Source organism: Microtus pennsylvanicus, chromosome 5, assembly GCF_037038515.1.
Source record: "Microtus pennsylvanicus isolate mMicPen1 chromosome 5, mMicPen1.hap1, whole genome shotgun sequence".
NCBI classification, from domain to species: Eukaryota; Metazoa; Chordata; class Mammalia; order Rodentia; family Cricetidae; genus Microtus; species Microtus pennsylvanicus.
In genome coordinates, this window is record NC_134583.1 from 40,023,920 (window position 1) to 40,044,660 (window position 20,741).

Genomic DNA, 20,741 nt, shown 5'->3' on the forward strand with positions numbered 1-20,741 from the left:
TCTAGTAAATGTATAATTATGCAAACCGACTTCACAATTTAGAGAAGATGCCTATTGAAATCCAGAGTATGCATCAACAACATGATGAACAGATTTTAATTTTCAAAATTCTTCCAAGTAAAATACAACTATGTGCCAAATGCTATTGCTTTGAATGCCCTTAGGGCTACTTTTTGCAGATAAAGGAACTTGATTACACAAAGAAGAAGTGGGACAATATTTTTATAACTTGTTTAAATTGTTAACAAGAAATGAAAAATTTTCTTTAAACCTTTACTCTGAACATGATTTTTTATGAAATTCTGAAGCCTTTAATTTATTTCCTATTAGTAGTTGAACAATCTTTTGATTTCCTTTTTTTAATGGTCAAGACAATCCCATATGAGACCAAAAATGAATAATATATAGTGTTAAATTCCTGTCCAAGATTGCCTCTTGCAGTTATATAAATAATAAAGTTAATCAGAAATAAATCCAATTTTTAGGTATAATACAACACTTTCTACATATTGAGAATAAGTAATCACATTAAGAAGTTCATTAAAATCTAATGAAACCTTTAAAATGGTATGTAATTTTGATTTTTAGAGAGAAGCATAAGAACTTTGGACTTATTCATGTTTTCTGTTGGATAATCAGTCATTTCCATCCTATTTCTTTCATTATACAATATAAGCATACCAGAAATGAATGAGTTTTCCACATACTACAACCCTCTCCAGCATAAGCTGTTATTGGTGTTTTTTATCTTAGCCATTCTTACTGGTGTAAAATGGTATCTCAGAGTTGTTTTGACTTGATTTGCATTTTCCTGATGGCTAAGAATGTTGACCATTTCCCTAAGTAACACTGATTTTTTTTACAAAGATTAAGTTCAGTAGTGCGTAGAGCAGTAGATAATTCTGATATTAGGAAGTTCTTTGGAAATTGGTATAGCGGTTTCTCAGAAAATTGGGAATCAACCAACCTCAGGATCCAGAAATACCACTCTTGGTCATATACCCAAAAGGTGCTCCATCATACTACAAAGACATTTGTTCAACTGGGTTCATAACAGAATTATTTGTAATAGCCAGAACCTGGAAACAACCTAGATGCCCCTCAACTCAAGAATGGATAATTTACTCATTAGAGTAATACTCAGTGGGGAAAAAAACAAAAACAATGACATCTTAAAATCTGCATGCAAATGGATGTAACTAAAAAACACCATCCTGAGTGACACAACCCAGGCACAAAAAGATGAGTATGTTATGTAATCACTCATAAGTGGATGCTAGCTATCAAAAAAGGATATTGATTATGCAGGATCCTCGAGAATCTAAGTAACAAGGTGAACCCTAAAAAAACATATGTAGATTCACCTGGAAAGTCAAAATAGACAATATTACCTGACAAAAATGGGAGCATGGGGTGAGGGAGAAGGGAGGAGGGAAGGGGAAGAGAAGGGGGAAGGAGAGGGAAGAGGTGAACTTGAGATAATGGTATGGTAGAGAAGGAGGAAGGACAGAGATGAGAGCAAGATAAGAGATATCTTGATTAAGGAAATTATTGTGTGGCTAGCAGAAACCTGGCTCTAGAGAAATTTCCAGGAATCCACAAGGATGATCCCAATTAAGACCCTAAGCAATAAAGGAGAAGGTGTCCAATCTGACCTTGCCCTGTAGACAGATTGATGAATTTCTTAAATGTCACCATAGAAACTTCATTCAGCAACTGATGGAAATAGAGGCAGAGACCCGCATGGGAGCACTGGACTGAGCTCCCAAAGTCCAGTTGAAGAGTGTGTAAAGTAAGATTATGAGGAAAGAGGTCAAGACCATGAAGGATACACCCACTGAAACAGTATACCTGACCTTATGGGAGCTCACCAACTACAGTCAGACAGGGAAGAAACAGGAATAGGTCCAAACTAGTGCCTCTGAATGTGGTTGACAGCTGCATGCCTGGGGCAGAATGAAGGGCCACAGGCAGTGGCACCAGAATTTATCACTACTGCTTGTACTGGATTTTTGGGAACCTATTCTCTTTGGGTGTATACCTTGCTCAGTCTAGATATAGTAAGAAGGCCCTTGGACCTTCCACAAAGCAATGTGTCTCTTACCCTTTCTGAAGAGTGGCTGGGGATGGGGTGCAGGTATAAATGGAGGGAATGGGAGGAGGAGAGGGCGTGAGAACTCCGATTGGTATATATAATGAAAAAAGATAGTTTGTTTTATTTTAAAAGATAAACATATAATAATAAAAAATAAAAAAAAGCAAATTCAGTGTCAGATTCCCCTAACTTAGTGAATATTTTCTAAGTGTGATAATTCTCTTTAACTTTATCCCAGTGTCTTAATGTTGTTGAATATCATTACAAGATAGTAGCATCATCAAACTGTACTTATCTTTGTAAATCAGCATATTTGCCTTTACCTAGGAATTAGTCCTTCATATGCACTTGTCTAGCATTATTGTGCTGTTCCACTGTGGTCACATCTCTCCACCAGGTGAACCACTGTAACTGACAACCAACTTCAATTACAGTGGGATAATTCTATTCTAAGAATCCCAAATATTTAAAGCATGTGTTATATAAGTTGAATGCATTCTGTATACTACTAATTCTTCTTAAATCATTTTAAATCCGTCATGTATGTACATCTGAAAACTGAAGAATTGATTATTTTGGGGCATTCTTGCATAGCAATTGTATAGCATGGAAACACCTGTGCAGGTGTCTTCTTGATTTTAGGCAACCAGTCCTCTCTTTCTTAATAAGATAGTATTATAGTTCTTTGATTAAAAGCTTTCAATATTTCAAGTTTTTACTGGGGAAAATAATTTTTGGTTTTATTTCCTTCCCTGTTTTCTATCAGGAATACACTCTTTTCTTATTTATTGCCTTGAGAGTTCTTTTCATGTTTTTATAATTCCTGCAATGTGCAGGTAAAGACTCAGTCTTTTTCCCTTCTAAGTCTGTTTTTTCTAAAGAAGAAGAGGATTCATCTCCAGTGTTTTGATGTTTTTTCACTTCTTTTTCCTCTGAAAGAACATCCCTGTCTTCATGTAAGAAAACATTCTCCTCCACTGACTGACAATTTCTAGCAAGAATGCTATCCCTTTTAATTCCTTTTTCCATATCTTAGTGGACTCTCTGTGACTACTCATTCTGCAATGGGATCCAGAGAATTAGAGAACAAATTACATAAATATCAATTCTTTACTGGTATAGGTTTCCATCTCTGATGAATTCTCCTTGAAGCTTTCAACTCCTGCTTCCATACTATCAGATTTAATTGAATAGGAGTTGTTGCCTGAAAACAATAATAATGCCATTTAACTTATATCCAAAGCTCTGTAGGCTATTTCTTTTTTACTTTCACTCCATTTCCTTTTAAGAACACTTAGCAATTGCACATACTCCTCATCCTGAGATGGTGAATTCCCTAGGTCTCTGCCCAAATCTGGAGTCTCACCTATAATTGTGTATCCAGTTCTGGAGTATACCTTCAGTCCCTAAGTATCCAGGCATCTCTCTTCTCTGAGCCTCATGACGTTGGGGGCCAAATGTCATTTTCTTGTTGTATAGGACATTCAGAAGGGGAGCATCTCTAGATCATAAGTTTAGGCTTACTGTCATCAAGGACAAAGAGTTTCTGTGAGCTGTGTATTGACTGGCTGTGCAAATGCTTATTTTTGATTGTTATATAAAGCTGTTTCTTTTTTTAAAGATAAAACAATTCTCATATCAAAACACCTTTGATCTATTTTATATATTTCCTGAAGGAAATCATAAACAGACACACAAAGTTAGTTCTTATTGTGTATTGATTGCAGTACCCAATATTCATGATGCTCCAGATGTGCAGGATAGGCCTGTGACAAAAGTCATGCAATGGATGGGAAGCTTTCTCAAAAATACAACTCTACTTGTATGATTTGAAGGCAGGCACTGTTTCCTACAATAACTTTTTAAGGTCTATGTACCTCTAACAAACAACTACTATATTCTAATGTTACTTATTATAATTATAATTCTACATACAGTAAACAATCACAACTATTTCATTCTGATATTTACATTAGATTCGAGACCCAGTGCTATTTTCCTCCATCCCCCACACCTGCTTCCCTCCTGTTCCCACCATCATTCCTGTCAGTCCACCAAGAAAATCTGTTCTATTTCCCCTTCCCAGGAAGATTCTTGTGTCCCCTCTTAAGCCCTCCTTGTTTCTTAGGCTCTCTGAGTCTGTGGATTATAGCATGACTATCATTTTCTTTGCAACTAATATCCATTTTTAAGTGAGTACATGCCATGTTTGTCTTTCTTGGTCGGCTTGTCTCATTCAGGATTTTTTTTTCTAGTTCCATCCATTTTCCTGAAAAATGACTTTCTAAAAATATAGGTGTAATACTATATTATGTAAATGTACATCTTATTTATCCACTTTTCAATTGAGGGTCACCTAAGTTGGTTAAAGTTTCTGGCTACATAATGAGCAAAGCTGATGGGAACATATTTGAGCAAATGTCCTTAAGGTCTATGGTATGTTATTTGGGTATAGGAGTGGTATAGTGGGACCTGAAGTCAATTGATTCCCAACTTAATTTCTGAGAAACTGTCTTATTAAGTCCCAATGTGGCTGTACAAGTTTACAGTTCCACCAGAAATGGAGAAGTATTGCCTTTGGTCTGCCATAATCAAGTAAGCTTTATCACATAGATTCAGGGAAGGTTGAACATATGGAAATATGTTAATGTAATCCACCAAACTGAAAGCAAAAAACACATGATTATCTTATTAGATACTGAAAGAGTCTTTAACAAAATCCAACACTCCATTCAAGATAAAAGTCTTAGAAAAATCAGGGCTACAAGGGACATACTTAAACATAACAAAGACAATTGACAACAAACCTTTAGCCAACATCAACTTCAATGGAGGGAAACTCAAGGCAAATCCACAAAAATCAGGAACAAGACAAGGCTGTCCACTCTTTCCATATTTATTCAATATAGCAGTTGGAGTTTTAGCTAGAGCAATAAGACAATGAAAGGAGATAAAGAAGATACAAATTGGAAAGGAAGAAGTCAACATATTACTATTTGTAGATGATATGATAGTGTGCATTAGCAACCCAAAAAATTTTACCAGGGAATTTCTACAGCTGATTAAAAATAAACCTTTTTTATTTCAGTTTCTCTTTGTATTTTTTAATTTATGCCTTTTTCATCATGAGATGATTATTTCATGCTATCAACTCCTTTTTAATGTAAATCATTCTTTTTCCTAGGCCTTTCAGATGTGCTATTATGTTGTTAGTATAAGATCACTCTAGTTTCTTTGGTGGGCAATTTGTCGTATGAGCTTGTCTCTTAGAACTGCCTTCATTGTTCCCCATAGTTTTGGATGTGTTATGTTTTCATTGTCATTCAATTCTATAGAGTTATCAGTTTATTTTACTTTTTCCTCACCCACTCCTCAGTAAAGAGTGAGTTGTTCAGTTTCCATAAGTTTTTAAGATTTATTTTATTTCAATTATTGATATTCGCCTTAACTCCATAGTCATCAGATAGGGTTCAGGGTGTTATTTTAATTATCTTGTATTTGTTGAGACTTTATTTAAGTTATGAGTATGTGATCAATTTTAGAGTAAGTTATGTGAGATACAGAGAAGGTATATTCTTTTGTATTTGAGTATAATGTTCTGTAAGTATCTGCTTGATGTATTTAATTAAAGATGTCATTTAGTATCACCATTTCTTTTTATAGTTTTTCTTTGGATAATCTTCCAGTTGGCAAGAGTAGGATCTTGAAGTCACAAGTATCATTGTGTGAGTGTCAATATGATTTTAGCTATTGTGTTGTTTCTGTTTTGAAATTGGTTGCATTGTGGTTTGTGTAAAAATATTTAGAATGGCAATTACTTCATTGTGGTTTCCCCCTTGATGAATATAGTCCCCTTATCTATTAATATTTTAATGTTTTCCAATAATAGTTTTAATAGTTTGAAATCTATTTGTCACATTTTAAATTGGCTTGATTCTTAGGACCCTTTGCTTGGAATGTCATCATATTACCCTAAGGTGGACTTCTCTCTTTGATGATAAGTATATTTCTTGGATGTTTCTAATCTAATCTGATAATCTGTGTCTTTCTTTTGGAAAACTAAGACAATTTATATTGAGAATTATCAATAACCAGTATTTGTTAATTCCGATTACTGTGTGTTGTGGTGTGGGGACTCCTTCTGTCCCCACCTGATTTTAAAGTAATCATCTGAGACTATTTCTCCTTTGTGTTTTATTGGGTATTTTTAACCATTTCACATTGAAATTTTTATTCTAGGGCCTTCTGTAGAACTGTATTTGTAGATAGACATTGCTTCAATTGGTTTTATTGTTCAGTGGTTTTTTTTTTTTTTTCAAATTTTGTGATTGAAAGTTTTGTTGGTTATAGTAGTCTGGATTGGCATCTCTAGTTTCCTACAGTTTGTAGAAAATCTTTCTAGCTTCTTTTGGATTTTAAAGTTTCCATTGTGATGTCAATGGTATGCTAATGAATTTGGTTTTACACAATGTGTTTTTACATTGCAGCTTTTAATGTTCTTTCTTTGATCTATAAATTCAGTGTTTTGATTATTATGTTTCCTGGAAAAGTTCTTTCCTGATCCAGTCTGTTTTATGTCTGTATACTTCTTGTACCTTGATAGGAACATCCTTCTTTAAATTAGGAAATATTTCTCCTGTGATATTGTTAAAATATTTTTCTATGCCTTTATTTCTATTTTTATATATTTGGTCTTTTCATATTGTTCCATATTTCCTGGATGTTTTGTGGCTAGTGCTTTATACTGAGACTTCAGTATCTTCTGTCTTATCTTTAATGTCTGAGATTCTCTATTACATTTCATGTATTGGGCTGTGAGATTTACCTCTGAGGTTTTTGTTTGATTTTATAAATTTACCAGTACTGTGGCACTGTAGAATTAATTCCCCTTAGTTATTCTACTTCTACTTTTATTTCTTTAATTGTTCTCATCATTCCATTTCACTGGTCATGTTTTCACAGATTTAATTAATAAGTTTATTCATACCCTTTCTGTGGCCTTACAGCATATTCCTAGTAAATATTTTGAAGTCTTTTTCTCGTGGTTTATCTATATTGAATTTATCTGGGCCTGTTCTAGTATTGTTTCTGGGTTCTGAGGAAGGAATAAATTCTTTGTTGTTAATGACTGTGTTTCTCTGATGGCATATCATACTCTGGATTTCCAGATGGTTAAAATTGTGTTTATATCTGTTATTGTGTTTTTAAAAAGCAAGTGTTTCTACCCTTTATTCTACCTTTGCTGTCCTTTCTGGATCTTAGGAATTTGGTTGGCTGTGGATTGCTTCTAAACTTTGGCTGACATGTTCCCTAGTGTTCCTGGCTGAAATGTGTTCCTAGGTATTTATAAATGGAGAGAGGAATGGGGATGCCATAGAAGCTGCAAGGTGAAAATGTTCACAGGAAACTGGAGGGTGGTAGTGCATGCCTTTAATCCCAGTACTCAGGAATTAGAGTCAGGAAGATCACTGTGAGTTCAAGGCTAGCCAATTACAACTAACCCATTATTAATGAACTTGTGTGTGAAAACCAGCTAAGTGCTCTACTGGAATATCTTTTCAGTCATAGATGGGATTTTTTACTTTAAGAATCATCAACCTCTCTGCATTGAATCAGAAAGCCCTCATTTCTTGTCATCACTGCCAAGTAAATGCCATTCATTTTAGTTCAAAGTTTGCTTCACTTGATAACAGATCAGTGCCTTTTGTAGAAGGAGGAATAGAAGTAATTGGTAATGTTTCATCCACCACAGGGCTTCTTACCATTTTCTTTCATGGCTACTTCCCACTTGGTAATTTTACTTGACCCGTGTGTGTGTGTGTGTGTGTGTGTGTGTGTGTGTGTGTGTATAATGAAGTAAGTACATAAATAAAATGTTGAATGATAATAAATCATAGCAATGTTCAAATTTATTGGAAATACATAAAAGTCATCATTGAACAAATAAAAAAAGAAAATTTTCATCCTAATGGGACAGATTGTGCTTATGTTCTTCACCTAAAGAATAAAATCTCTGCTAGATAGTTGATAATATTTTACTTAAACTATTATATACAATTTCTATATATCGGATAGTTTGGTTTTATAACTGTTAAAACTAAACATACCATTTTATATAAATATCTAGTAAAATTGGCATAATTGTTTAGGGCCTGTGGTTGTTTGAATGAAAACGTTCTTCATTGGATGACAGTATTTGAACCCCTGTTCCTCAGTTGTTGGTAGTATTTGAAGAGTTTAATAGAACCTTAAAATAGAGCCTTGCTGGAGGAAGTATATCACTAGACTGGGAATTGAATGTCCATGTTCACACCCTAACTTTGTTAATGCCATCCATGCTTCCTGCTTATTTAAAAAGTTGAGTTCTCAGCTTTGTACTACTACCACCATGCCTTCTAGACCACCTCAACATGGTGGACTCTTATCCCTCAGGATCTGGAAGCATAAATACATCCTTCCTTCAATGAATTTTGTTGGTCATAGTGCTTTGTCACAGTAGAAGAAAATAACTCATGAAGAACCAGTTTGGATATTATTAGACATTGGTATTAATGTCAAGCCAACTACAATTAACAGTTAATTTTAACTTAATTTATATATAAATATGCTGTTTTCTCCTCATTCCTTCATCTCACCTTCCCATGTTGGCACTTATCCCACAAATTCAAACTTACATCTTTAACAATTGTTGTCACATGTACACCCAAACAAACATACATTCAACCTATTGTGTTCATTCAGTATTGCCTGCATATGTAAGTTTCTATGGCTGACTGGCTCCAATTAGTGTGTTCATCCATTGGGAAGACTAATTCTATCTCTCTTACCAATTGTTAATTGCTATAGTTCTTCACGGATGTATGGAGCTCAATAATATCACCCTCTGTGTTGAGATATCAATTGTGGTAGGAGTCATCCCAAATTTTATGAAGCTTTAGTCATCATCAATCAGCAATATTAAAATAGCAAACATTCTAACACAATGCAGTTAAATTATGTACCCATTTGGCACATATGCGGCTAGAAATATAGTAGGAAAACACAAGAATATTTGCTTGGTTTAATTAAAATTATTTATTGGAAGAAACTATATATGTATGTATGTGTGTGTGTGTGTGTGTAGTGAACTTTATAGTATCCAAATTTCTCAAATATGAGCAGAAGTATTACGGGTAGCATCTGTTGATCTCTGAAGTTAGACAACCATACTTTATGTAATGTGCACATGATATGATTTCTTACTCATAGCTTTAATGAGGTGCTCACTGAAAGAAAGACTTCAAGTTTGTTCCAAGTTTATGAAGTAATATTTGTCATTACACAATAAAAAGATATTATTGTTGCCAATTTCTCATGTTATCTACTTTAAGCTAAATGACCCCAAATATGAAGGTGAACCAATATTTAAGACACTGAGCTTTGGAAACATTGCACTGACTGAAATTGAGCTTACGACAACAGTACATTAACATCGCTGTAAATCTATATCACATTTGTTGACTTGGGTTACTTCATAATAAGATTTGTTATTGGGAATGAACAAAATTGTGTCTTTCCTAGTTGTCTCATGAATTCAACAGTATGTACCTAAAAAGAGTAAATGTGTCTAAATTCTTATCTTCAGGAAGCACTGAAGGAAACAAAGCACTACTTTATATTCAATAGGTTCACTAAGTACATGCAGACATATGTTGAATATCCAAGCCATCAGTAATATTATCTCAGTAAAAGGAAGACAGTATATAATCTCTAGAGACAGGAAGAATTACTTTAAAGAAGATATAATTTGTCTCCATAACATGGGACATGAAAAGTTCAGATGTTTAATGTGTCATTTTCTAATGTATTTTTTATTTATTTTTCACAGGAGAAATAAAAAGTCCTACCAATACAATTCCAAAATCTTTAATGTCTGGCCTGTCCATTGTTATTCTGATGTACTTATTGACTAATATATCATACTTCACAGTTCTGACACCCCAAGAAATCATCTCTTCAGGTATGAAGATGTAGAAGTATAAATAAGATAGATGCCTCTCTGTTCTCATAGTTAAATATGGCAAGTTTTATATGATATATATATATATGCTTATATGATATATATACATATATATGCTTATGAACAAAATTATATAAAATAGTATGTTTTATTTTGGGCTTTTTAATGAATCTAAGGAAAATATAATGACCTGAGCTTAAATTATAAGAAAAACAATCACATGTTAACAAGTAAATTATAAATACAGAAGGCCATGTACCAAGAATTAAAATAAATGAAAAAGAAAAAAAGAGTAGGAAAAGAGGACAAAGAAAATGAAGACAAGACAGCTGAGCAAGCGGAAGAAGAACAAAAAGCATAGATATTATGCTCAGATGCTTCATCCTTCAATATCCACTTTTACTTTACAATGAAAGAGGCTGTTCAAAATAGGCACCATATCCTTACTTTGTTAGATGTAAAACCCAGTGACAAGATTTTCATTAGGCTATTATTAGCATCCATCATAGATTGTTCAAAATGTAAGTCACAACCAGTTCTCAGCCACACTTTGCATATTATAACACTGTCCTTCTCTAAGATATTACTAGTAATCTCTAAAGGTGAGGAGTAATTTTTATGATAGGCTCATATATATATATATATATATATATATATATATATATATATATGATGGATTAATCATATTCATCACAGTATCACTAGGAATAAGTATAGCTCCACCACCACTCATTCATTATTGTGTGGACTTGCTGTCAAAAACATGATTTTTTTGGAGATAAATGTTTATTCTGGTTGGAACTAGAAGTTCAACATTCCCTTCATACACATGAAAAATGGGAAAATTTCTATTCCAGACATAGGCAGCAGCACTGATTTTAAACAGCATGATAAAGAGAAAGGGCATACACAGTCTTTCTTTAGGATATTTTCAGTCTTATATGAATAGTCACAAAATGACTTAGTAGTATAAACAATATTTGGCAATTTCAAAGGGGACATTGTACAGGAGTGTTTTTAAGTATATCTGCAATATAGGGACATTAAGGGGAGGATATGTGGGAAATGTCACAGCTCACAAAGTTTACAATGTATTCTACACAATAGTAGCTAAGTTTTAGGCCACTTTTGCTGGGAGGTATGTATCATGCAGTGCAGGGCTTCACAGCTAGTACTGTCTTACTATCTGGCAAAAGGTTGTGTATTGTTAATACATGAGATAGACATATTAAGAATCAGGAGAGCAAGAACTGTTATTCCTGCCACTGAGCAGCCGTGCGGCTCTCAAATATGCACATCTAATGCTGGACAAAACCAGCCACAGAGAACAACAGATTAAACAGTAAGAGACGCCTTCTCTTAGAATGAATTGACAAATTCTATTACATAATGTATAGATAAAGGGACAATTACAGAATGCTGCTCTATTGTCTTTCAAGCAAAAAATCACTTTGGCTTTTTGAATTTTCATTTAATTTTTCAGATTCTATTGCTATCACATGGATGAACAGATTTTTCCCTTCGACACAATGGGCTATTTCTTTGGGGATCTCAGTTTCACTGATGAACACCATTTCTTGTGGAATACTTTCAGCATCAAGATTATTTTACTGTGCAAGTCAGGATGGAAAATTACCTTTCATATACTCAATGCTTAATGAACATCATTCTCCAGTTGTAGCAGTCTTCATGATTGTCATTTTGTCATCTATTTCAATAATAACTTCAAATTTAATTTACTTAGTGAAATATGTGGGCCTAGGAGCATGGTGTATAAATTTGATGAATATGATAGGGTTGCTTAAAATAAGGTACCAGAAGCCTGATCTGCCAAGACCTTATAAGGTAAGTCAATATGCAAAAAATGTTGAATATATAGTTTGTTTGTTGTTAAACCTTTCTCAATAGCTGTGAGTTTCTTCTAACCACTCTATGAAGCAATAACTCTTTTCTTCTTACCAAGCATTTGTGATATTGACCATTTGAGGCTTCATTTTTTTCATTGTGTGAAAGGTAAAAACCGATATACTGCAGGGAAAACAGATGGCATCATTATCTTCCAGGGAGCAAACAATAATACTAAGGAGAAAATTACAATTTCCATGCTTAAATGAGCTGCCTCACCTCGTAATTTTACATAGTAGAAGTAGCTTCCTTTTTTTTTTGCTTATTTCCTTAGTAGACATTTTATTTAATTCAAGATTTTAGGGAAAGACTTATGTTGTATGGTTTTCATTTAAATTGTCTTGGTAATGTATAAATCACACAGTTATATAACATGAATCCGTAGATGTTCCATTATCTTTGCCTTCCTTTTCAATAGTCCTATGAATATCCTAAAAAATTAATCTGTATAATGGTTGCTGAGATAATAGAAAATGATGAAAACAATTTTGTATTTTTATAGTGACTATAATAAGCCCATTAGCATCGTTAATAAATTACACATTCACAAATTTTTCCCTAGGCATTCTGATTTATTCAGTGTCTACTGGACCACAGGAATGTATACTAATATTTTTCATCTTAGGATCCTAATATATAGTGAAAACTAACAGTATTTTGAGAAATATCAGTCTATATTATATTCCAAATTCTTTTTTGAAATTGCTTCTTCTTCAAATGTATCCCAAGTCAGACAAGTGAATGATACCTTTAATACATTGTATATCTCTGCTATATTTCAGACAATCATATATATAATTCATAAAAATTGAGGTTAATATATTTTGAGACTCTTACTATATTGAGGAAGTGTAAAAAATATATGCACTTCAGTAAAATTAATGAAGAAATTTCATTTTTGAGCACATTCTAGTGAATTTGATTTTTATATATACTTTATAAGAATCATATCAGATATCATCTTGTGAGTGAAAAATCAAATGAACCTGTGAGATACCTGAACAATGCCTTTCAGATTCCTGTTTATTGATTTTTATTATCTTTCCTGAGCATTAGTTACAGTAAATGGCAAGTAAGAGTATTTCAGAAGTATGAGTGTTCATGCTGAAAACATTATCAATCTAAAAGTGTGAAGTCACTGAAGTGCTGGTTATTTATGTATCACAGTGTAAAGACTCAGCAACAACAGACCTTAAATAAATCAATATCCAGACCTATATTCAAGGCATACTTGGTGTCAGACACTATGAAATTGACAAACACACCTATTGAAGAAAACACTGAGTCTTCTGTATAATGGTATATTGTTTAAAACTGAAAAGCAACCAAACCAATTTTTGTTTCAAGGTAAATAACAGCTAACCAAGATTGCTACATCCACCAAAACTATATTGTAAAACTAATATGGAAATAATGACAGTTAAAAACAAGTAAGTAGATGTTATAATACTCATGGCCATCAAATCATCTGTGCAGAATGTACTTAAATGAATACTGTATATCAAGAATGAAGAAAGAAAATATCATGAAACCACCACCCAGAATAAACTTCATGAGAGGAATAGATGATTAATGGAGAAGAAGAAGCAGATACTTTGTTATTAACATTCTTAACAAGTAACTCTCACAAATAGAGGAGAAAGAAGAAAGCACAATAATCTACACATCAGCATCAGGAAATTAATCAAAATTAAAGTACTTTTATACCATTTTCAATAATAAAATTAATTGTGAATAAACTCACATCACCAATAGAATGACAAAGACTACTGAATAGATGAGAATTAATAAGTAACTGCTGGACATCATTAAGAAACGGGCCTCATTAGCAAAACTGACCATGAACTGATAAACAAAGAAAGCAAGCCATTTTTTTAAGAAAAGAGAAGCTGAAAACCACTAGAAAAAATAGTAAGTAAAATACTACATACAAATAAGATGGACAATTCACCAGGAATATAAATAAGAAATGCCTGCTAAATGATTGGAATTCCCAATTTCATTTTAAAATTGCTAAACAGTAATGGACATAAAATATCAGATAAGTCCTGGTGCAATGACAGTAAGTGAATTCCATACAGCACTCTGATCTTTATGTAGTTCATTCAAACCAAAAATAAATTTAAAAAATTCAGAGATAAACTATACTATACATCAAATGGATTTTAAGGGTATTTTCAAAATATTCATTGATTTTAAATTTCCCTTAAATGTCCATATTTATGTAAAAAAATCCCTACAATAATGATTTGTCTCTGATCAGATCATAGTAGAAAATACTAGAAAGTAGTAGCAAGAGGAACTGTACATTTATGTGGAGTATGGGTGGGACTCCTAAAACTAAGTGCCGTTTGAGAAAAAACTAATAAAGTAGATACTTTCTAAAATATATACATGTACATAAACAACCTCAAAAAAGCTTCCAAATAATAAGGGAGATTGAGCCAAAACCTGAAATCTGTTGTCTCCAAATGAGGCTTCCAGGACTAGGTATGGGTTACATCTAAAAGAGTTGTTCGCCAAAGGGGCCACATTGAAGCTCCCAAACAACCGAAGCAATTATTAAGGACATTTTTGGCTCTAAACAAACTGAAAGGAATGCCCTATTGACGAAAATCCCCACACAACTCATTAAACATAGAGATAAGCTAATGCCTAATTAGAAACTTCATCCCTGAGTAGTGTTGTTGGTACTGGAAGAAACAGTTTTAAGGAGCTATTGAAATCAACCAACTTTTAAAATCTGACACCAATGCTTCTCAAACAATTCCATAAACAAAATGGAAGGAATGCTAATAAATCATTCAACAAAGCCAGCAGTACACTAATATCAAAACTACATAAAACCCCAATATAAACAAAGAAAACTATAGAACATTTTTTTCTGATGAATATATGTGCAGCAAATTTTAACAAAATACTTCCAATCTGAGGTTAAGAGTGCAGAAGGGAGATCAAACACAACAGGAAACTTTGGCTTAATTAAAGGAATGAAAGGATAATTGAACATATTTAAATCGGTAATTGCAATATTACACATAACTAGACTTAAGGTCAGAAATCACATTTCTTTGTTAAAATATGTATTAGTACATATGCACATATCAGACATAAGCACAGACGTGAGATCACAAGAAATGATGATGCATAAAAGACAGAGACTTATGAGAACAAAAAAAGAAAGTCAAACATATATTAGGAAGCATAAGTGGAAACAATTTTGTGGAAGGAAAGAGATAAATAAGAAAGAAAAAGGAATTATATATATATATATATATATATATATATATATATATATATATACTCATTTTACCTATAAACACATCACTATACTATGCCAACTAATATTATTATAAAGAAACGAAGGAAAAGGAAGGAAAGAGTTTGGCTGTTTATAACTATTTAGTTTTCCTAATGCAGTAAAATATCATTGTAATCATTATTAAGTAGAAAAATACTGCTGTTTTTGTTTATGGCAAATGGTGTCTATACTGTTTGAAAATAAAGCACTGGCTTTTCTGAATGATGACTCAGTTAATAGAATAGATATTAATGAATATTACAGGTAAATAAGTAAGTTAAAAGTGACATTTTGTGGTAAGGAATATCTAATCTACTATTAGCTAATGCCAGGACTGCCTACTCTAAAACTTTTAAAGATGTGTATGCACTCACTTTCTTTGGGTTCTATAACATTTTTAATGTCATTTTGTCATAAGAACTTGCCATGACATCACAAATCTTAATTTTCTTTTTTTTCTTTCAGGTATGGCTGCCATTCATATTTGGATCTATAGCTTTATCAGTTTTTCTAATTTTCACACCAATGATTCAGTCTCCTAATATTGAGCATGTCTATCAGGTTGTCTTTCTTTTCTGTGGCCTTCTGTGTTACTGGCTTCAAACTCACCTTAAAAGATATGATGTTTGTTTTGACAAAATCACTTGTTATTGGCAATTATTTTTCAATGTTTCACCATCTGAAAACCAAGATAAATTAATTAATTTCTAAAATCCTTACTAAAGGAAAAATATATTTGAGACTATGCACAATATAATTTTTAAGATATGAGTACAATTTTATTGCAATTTTGCTTTTTAGATGTGAATACCATTAAACATAATTCTTGCTTATATTATGTCTACCCTAAAAAATTGTTGAACAGTTTCACTTTCACTTCTTAAATGTCATCATGCAGTAAATAATGAATAGAAATGAGATTAAATTTTCCAAATAAACAATAGCTAAAAGAATATGGAAATTTCATTTCTCATTAAGGGAGATATACGTGTCTAAGGCATTTTAGCATCTTGGCAAATGTATTTTGCCTCACAGCAAATCATAGCATTTTTAGGTAGAATTCTTTTATAACATATTTAGCATAATTTCACTAACAGGGAAAGTTTGTGTAATGTGTTGTGTACACACTCAGTGATTTCTCACTGGCCGCTCTCTCCATACATCGACAGACTTCCACAGTGGTAAAAGAGAACATACAACCTTTACAGCTGAAAATATGCCCTTACTTACTCTTCAGAAAATGTTACCAATTCTTAATGTCTAATGTTTTGCTAAGTATTTTAGCAAGTAATGCTTTATTATGCTATATTATAATTTGTGAGGTATTTGTTTATGCACATTTGGGGTATGATATGGCAACATACCACACTGAATGAGACGAAATAGTATCTTGTCAATATATTAGAAGGAAAGTAAACTGGATTTCTGTCCGGTGAAAATATATTTAATGTGTAACATAAACTATCAATGAGTTAACATATAAAATATATGAGAAAGAAATGTGAATTTCTCTGTTATGATCAGCACACACACACACATACAGACTTGATAATCATTGTAATTGATTCCTTAACCAAAACATTTAAAAATGTTTCAAAGGGAAATTTTAATCACTTTGATTTTATCACATTAAATGTAATTATTCATCAGATTATAATATTCTTTCCACAAATTGAGGTAAATTTAAAATTTTAAAAATACATATTCCACAATTGTTTCGTATTTTCTTTTTAATAGCAATATTTTGAGCTTCATTGTCATATCTACATGCATATTTCTTCAGACTTTTCCTATTGTCTCCACCATACCCTCACCTCTCTAGTTCTCACCTCTCTGCAAGGCAGTTCTCACTTCTGATTTCATGATAGTTACACTATTCCCCACCCAGTCTCCTTCACCTTACTCATATCAGACCACTTCAACCATTCTCATAGTTTTCTTTATTCTTTGATGTCCAATCCGTACATAATCACCAATATATATATATATATATATATATATATATATATATATATATATATATATATATATATATAATATATATACTCAATCAAGGCCATACATATGATAGAAAATGGGATGTTTGTCTGTCTTGTTCTGCTTTATGCTACTTAAAACATCATTGCCCAGTTTCATAATTTTTACCCATATTGTCATTATTTGAATCTTCCTTAAAACTGAATAAAATTCTGATACATCCACCATGTTTTCTTTATATACTTATATTTTTTGGATTCTCAGACTAATTCCATGTTTGACCTATTATGAGGGTAGTAACATACATGTATGTGCAAGTGTATATGTAGTATGCTTGCTTAGATCCTTTGGGTCTATAACAAAGAGTTACAAAGATGAAAGCTACAGTACTTCTAGAAGTGGAAGTTTCTCAGTGGTTTCTAGAATGGTCATATGAATTTACAGTCATATCAGCCCTGTATTTTTTTTCTTTTGTCACCTATATCAGTACCAGAACTTATTGTGGGTTTTTTTAAAAAAAAAAACTAAAAATTTTAACAGTTTTATTAAAAAATTATACTTGGAGAAAATGCCTTGCTTTTTCTAGCTGGGATCACCACAGTTTGTGTTTTTTTTTTTCATGAAGGTGAGTTCTTGGTATTTTTACATACAATTCCAGATAAGTTGGAAAGCATCATGCTTCCTTGATGGCTAGCCATAGAAAGTCAGATGGTGGTGAGTGCCATACGAGTGCTGAAAACAGAATCTATCTTTTAGTAGCGAAACCATTCACCTAATGACTGACACATCTCTACAGCCGCTCCTACTGTTTTTAGATTATCTTTTCAATTATATGCATGTATATGGGTATACGCACATGAGTGAAAGCCAGAAGCATCAGGTCCTGAAAGTAGTAGTTGTAGCTGGATACAAGTTGCTTGACAGAGATGATGCAACTTGAACTCCAAACCCCTGGAAGAGCAAATAGTGTACTTTACTCCCTGGCTATCTTTACCCTGAGAGTTTATTTAAAGCCAGAGATTAGACAAAGCATGGAAAATTTTGGCCCATTATTTCTTTAATTGTTTTACTCTCTGATTTCTTTATTCTGGTTCTTACAATGTCATGTGTTGGATTGCTTCAGTTCTATTCAAGTCTATGATGTTATATTCTAGGTTCACCCTTTGTTTAATTTTTGTGCTTTTCTGTGCTTTTATAAAAATTAAATTTAAACAAAAACCCAATACAAAAAATCAAGAAGACAATATAAAACCACACACCACTAAAACCCAAGATATAACAAAATAAAAGCATACACAAATGATTATCATATATTATATGATGATCAAAACTACTCGTGAACACGAGGCCTGTCCAGGGGTGGCGGACACATCAAGTGGCACAATTTATTAGAGAAAATTTCCCTCTCCTAGCAGATATAAGTGACAGTTACATCGTTAACCTTTATATTAGTAGTAATGTTTTCATTCACTCCCTTTTTTAAAATATATAAAAATTATAAGAAAAGAAAACAAAAACTATGTCATTGAAGCTGAACAATATGGCATGTCACAACCAACTCTAAGTACATTTATAACTCCAGTTCTAGGAGTTTCAACAATCTTCTTTTGGTCATGGAAGTATGCATATGGTACAAATGCATATATCAGAAAAATGTGTATACCTATGAAAGAATAAATAAATAAAAATAAAATCAAGCGACTAAGAGTATCAACTTTTTCTGTATTACATCTGTTGAGAGCCATAGGCTATGTATAGTATAAACGATGTCTTGTAAACTCATGAGATAATGGAATCAAGACAGTAGTGACTTGATATTATTGTGATATTTGAAACATCCAATAAATCTGGAATTGTTTGAAAGAAACAAATCTAAGAATAATAGAAATAGAAGACAGAGAAGAAGCAAAGCTTACTGGTCCAGAAAATATTTTCAACAAAATCAATGAAGAAAAATTTCCTAACCTAAAAACAGAGATGCCCATAAAGACACAGGAAGGACACAGACTAGCAAATAGATTGGAATATATAAGGAAGTCCCTTAGGAACATAATAATCAAAACGGTAAACATATAATGTATAAAAATAATATTTAAAGCTACAAATAGAAAAGAGCAAGTAACATATAAATGCTAACATTTTAGAATTTTACCTGACTTCTCAATGGAGAGTCTAAAATACAAAATATTTTGGAGAGATGTACTGAATATTCTTAGAGACTACACATGCCAGGCCAGACTATTATACCTAGCAAACTCTTCAATCACTGTAAATGGAGAAAATAAATTATTCCATGATAAAACCAAAGTTAAACAATACTTATCTGCAAATACAGACCAACACACAGTCCTAGAAGTAAGATTCCCTCCTAAGACCATTGACTACAAATATGAAAAATGAGAAAAAATAATACAAACAAAATCAAACAAAGGAAAACACAGTTATATGCACACATACAACTTCATCACAACCAACACCACCAACAACAACAATAACAACAAAGCAACCAACAACAACTGGTTAAAGATATTTCTTATTATTAGTGATATCAATTCCCAGATAAAATGTAAAAGACCAGAAGAATGAAAAAGAAAATAGGATCCATCTCTGTGTTTCACCAAAAAAAAAACCTCAACAACAAAGGTAAATATTAAATCAGAGGTAAGGGTTCAGGAATAAAAGCATAACACTCAAATGCACCTAAAAATCAAACCAATGTATCCATTTTAATATCTAAAATATATTTCAAACAAAAACAAATCAAAAGAGATAGGGAAGGAGACTGTATACTCATCAAAGAAAAATCCACTAGTATTACAATTTAATATTTAATCCCCAAATAGAAGGTCCCCAAAATTTACACAAGAATATTATTACAGCTAAAATTACATATTGATCCTCACACACTGATAGTGGGAGATTCAATACTCCACTCTCACCAATGAACAGGACATCCAGAGAAAACTTAACCAGACAAATTTTTGTCTTTATAAAGCATATATACCTAATAAAATATTTCACCCAAACATAAAAGGAAGATGCCTTCTATTCTGCACCCCGTGGAACTATGTCCAAAATTGAACACATACTTGGACACCAAGCAAAACTCCAAATATATAAGAAAGATAAAAAAATAACTGCACCCTGACAGACCATCATGGATTACAGTTATGTATCAACAGCAACAAAAGCAACAGAAAACTCCAACTCAAGAAAACTGCACACCAGTCTTCTAAATCAAAATGAGTCAAACAAAATTAAAGAAAGGAATTAGAGACTTTCTCAAATTGAATGAAAATAAATACACAGTGTTCCCAGTATACCCAGTGTTCTGGGACATAATAAAAGAAGTTCTAAAGGGTAAGTTCATACCACTAAGTGCCTAAATAAAAGAAAAAACCTGGAAATATATCCTACTAGCAACTTAACAGCACTCCTAAACGTAATAGAACATAAAGGAGCAA

The 20,741-nt window shown here is 32.5% G+C and overlaps 1 protein-coding gene across 1 annotated transcript in view; it reads left to right on the forward strand.

Moving 5' to 3' along the window:
• The window catches only part of LOC142851246 (solute carrier family 7 member 12-like), a 41,661-nt gene extending 25,650 nt beyond the window's left edge, over window positions 1-16,011 (forward strand). The window contains exons 2-4 of the mRNA XM_075975138.1: window positions 9,963-10,094; window positions 11,578-11,939; window positions 15,766-16,011. Of these exons, the coding sequence (XP_075831253.1) occupies window positions 9,963-10,094; window positions 11,578-11,939; window positions 15,766-16,011 (740 nt within the window). The remainder of the gene's footprint in view (window positions 1-9,962; window positions 10,095-11,577; window positions 11,940-15,765) is intronic.
• The last annotated feature ends 4,730 nt before the right edge of the window (window positions 16,012-20,741 follow it).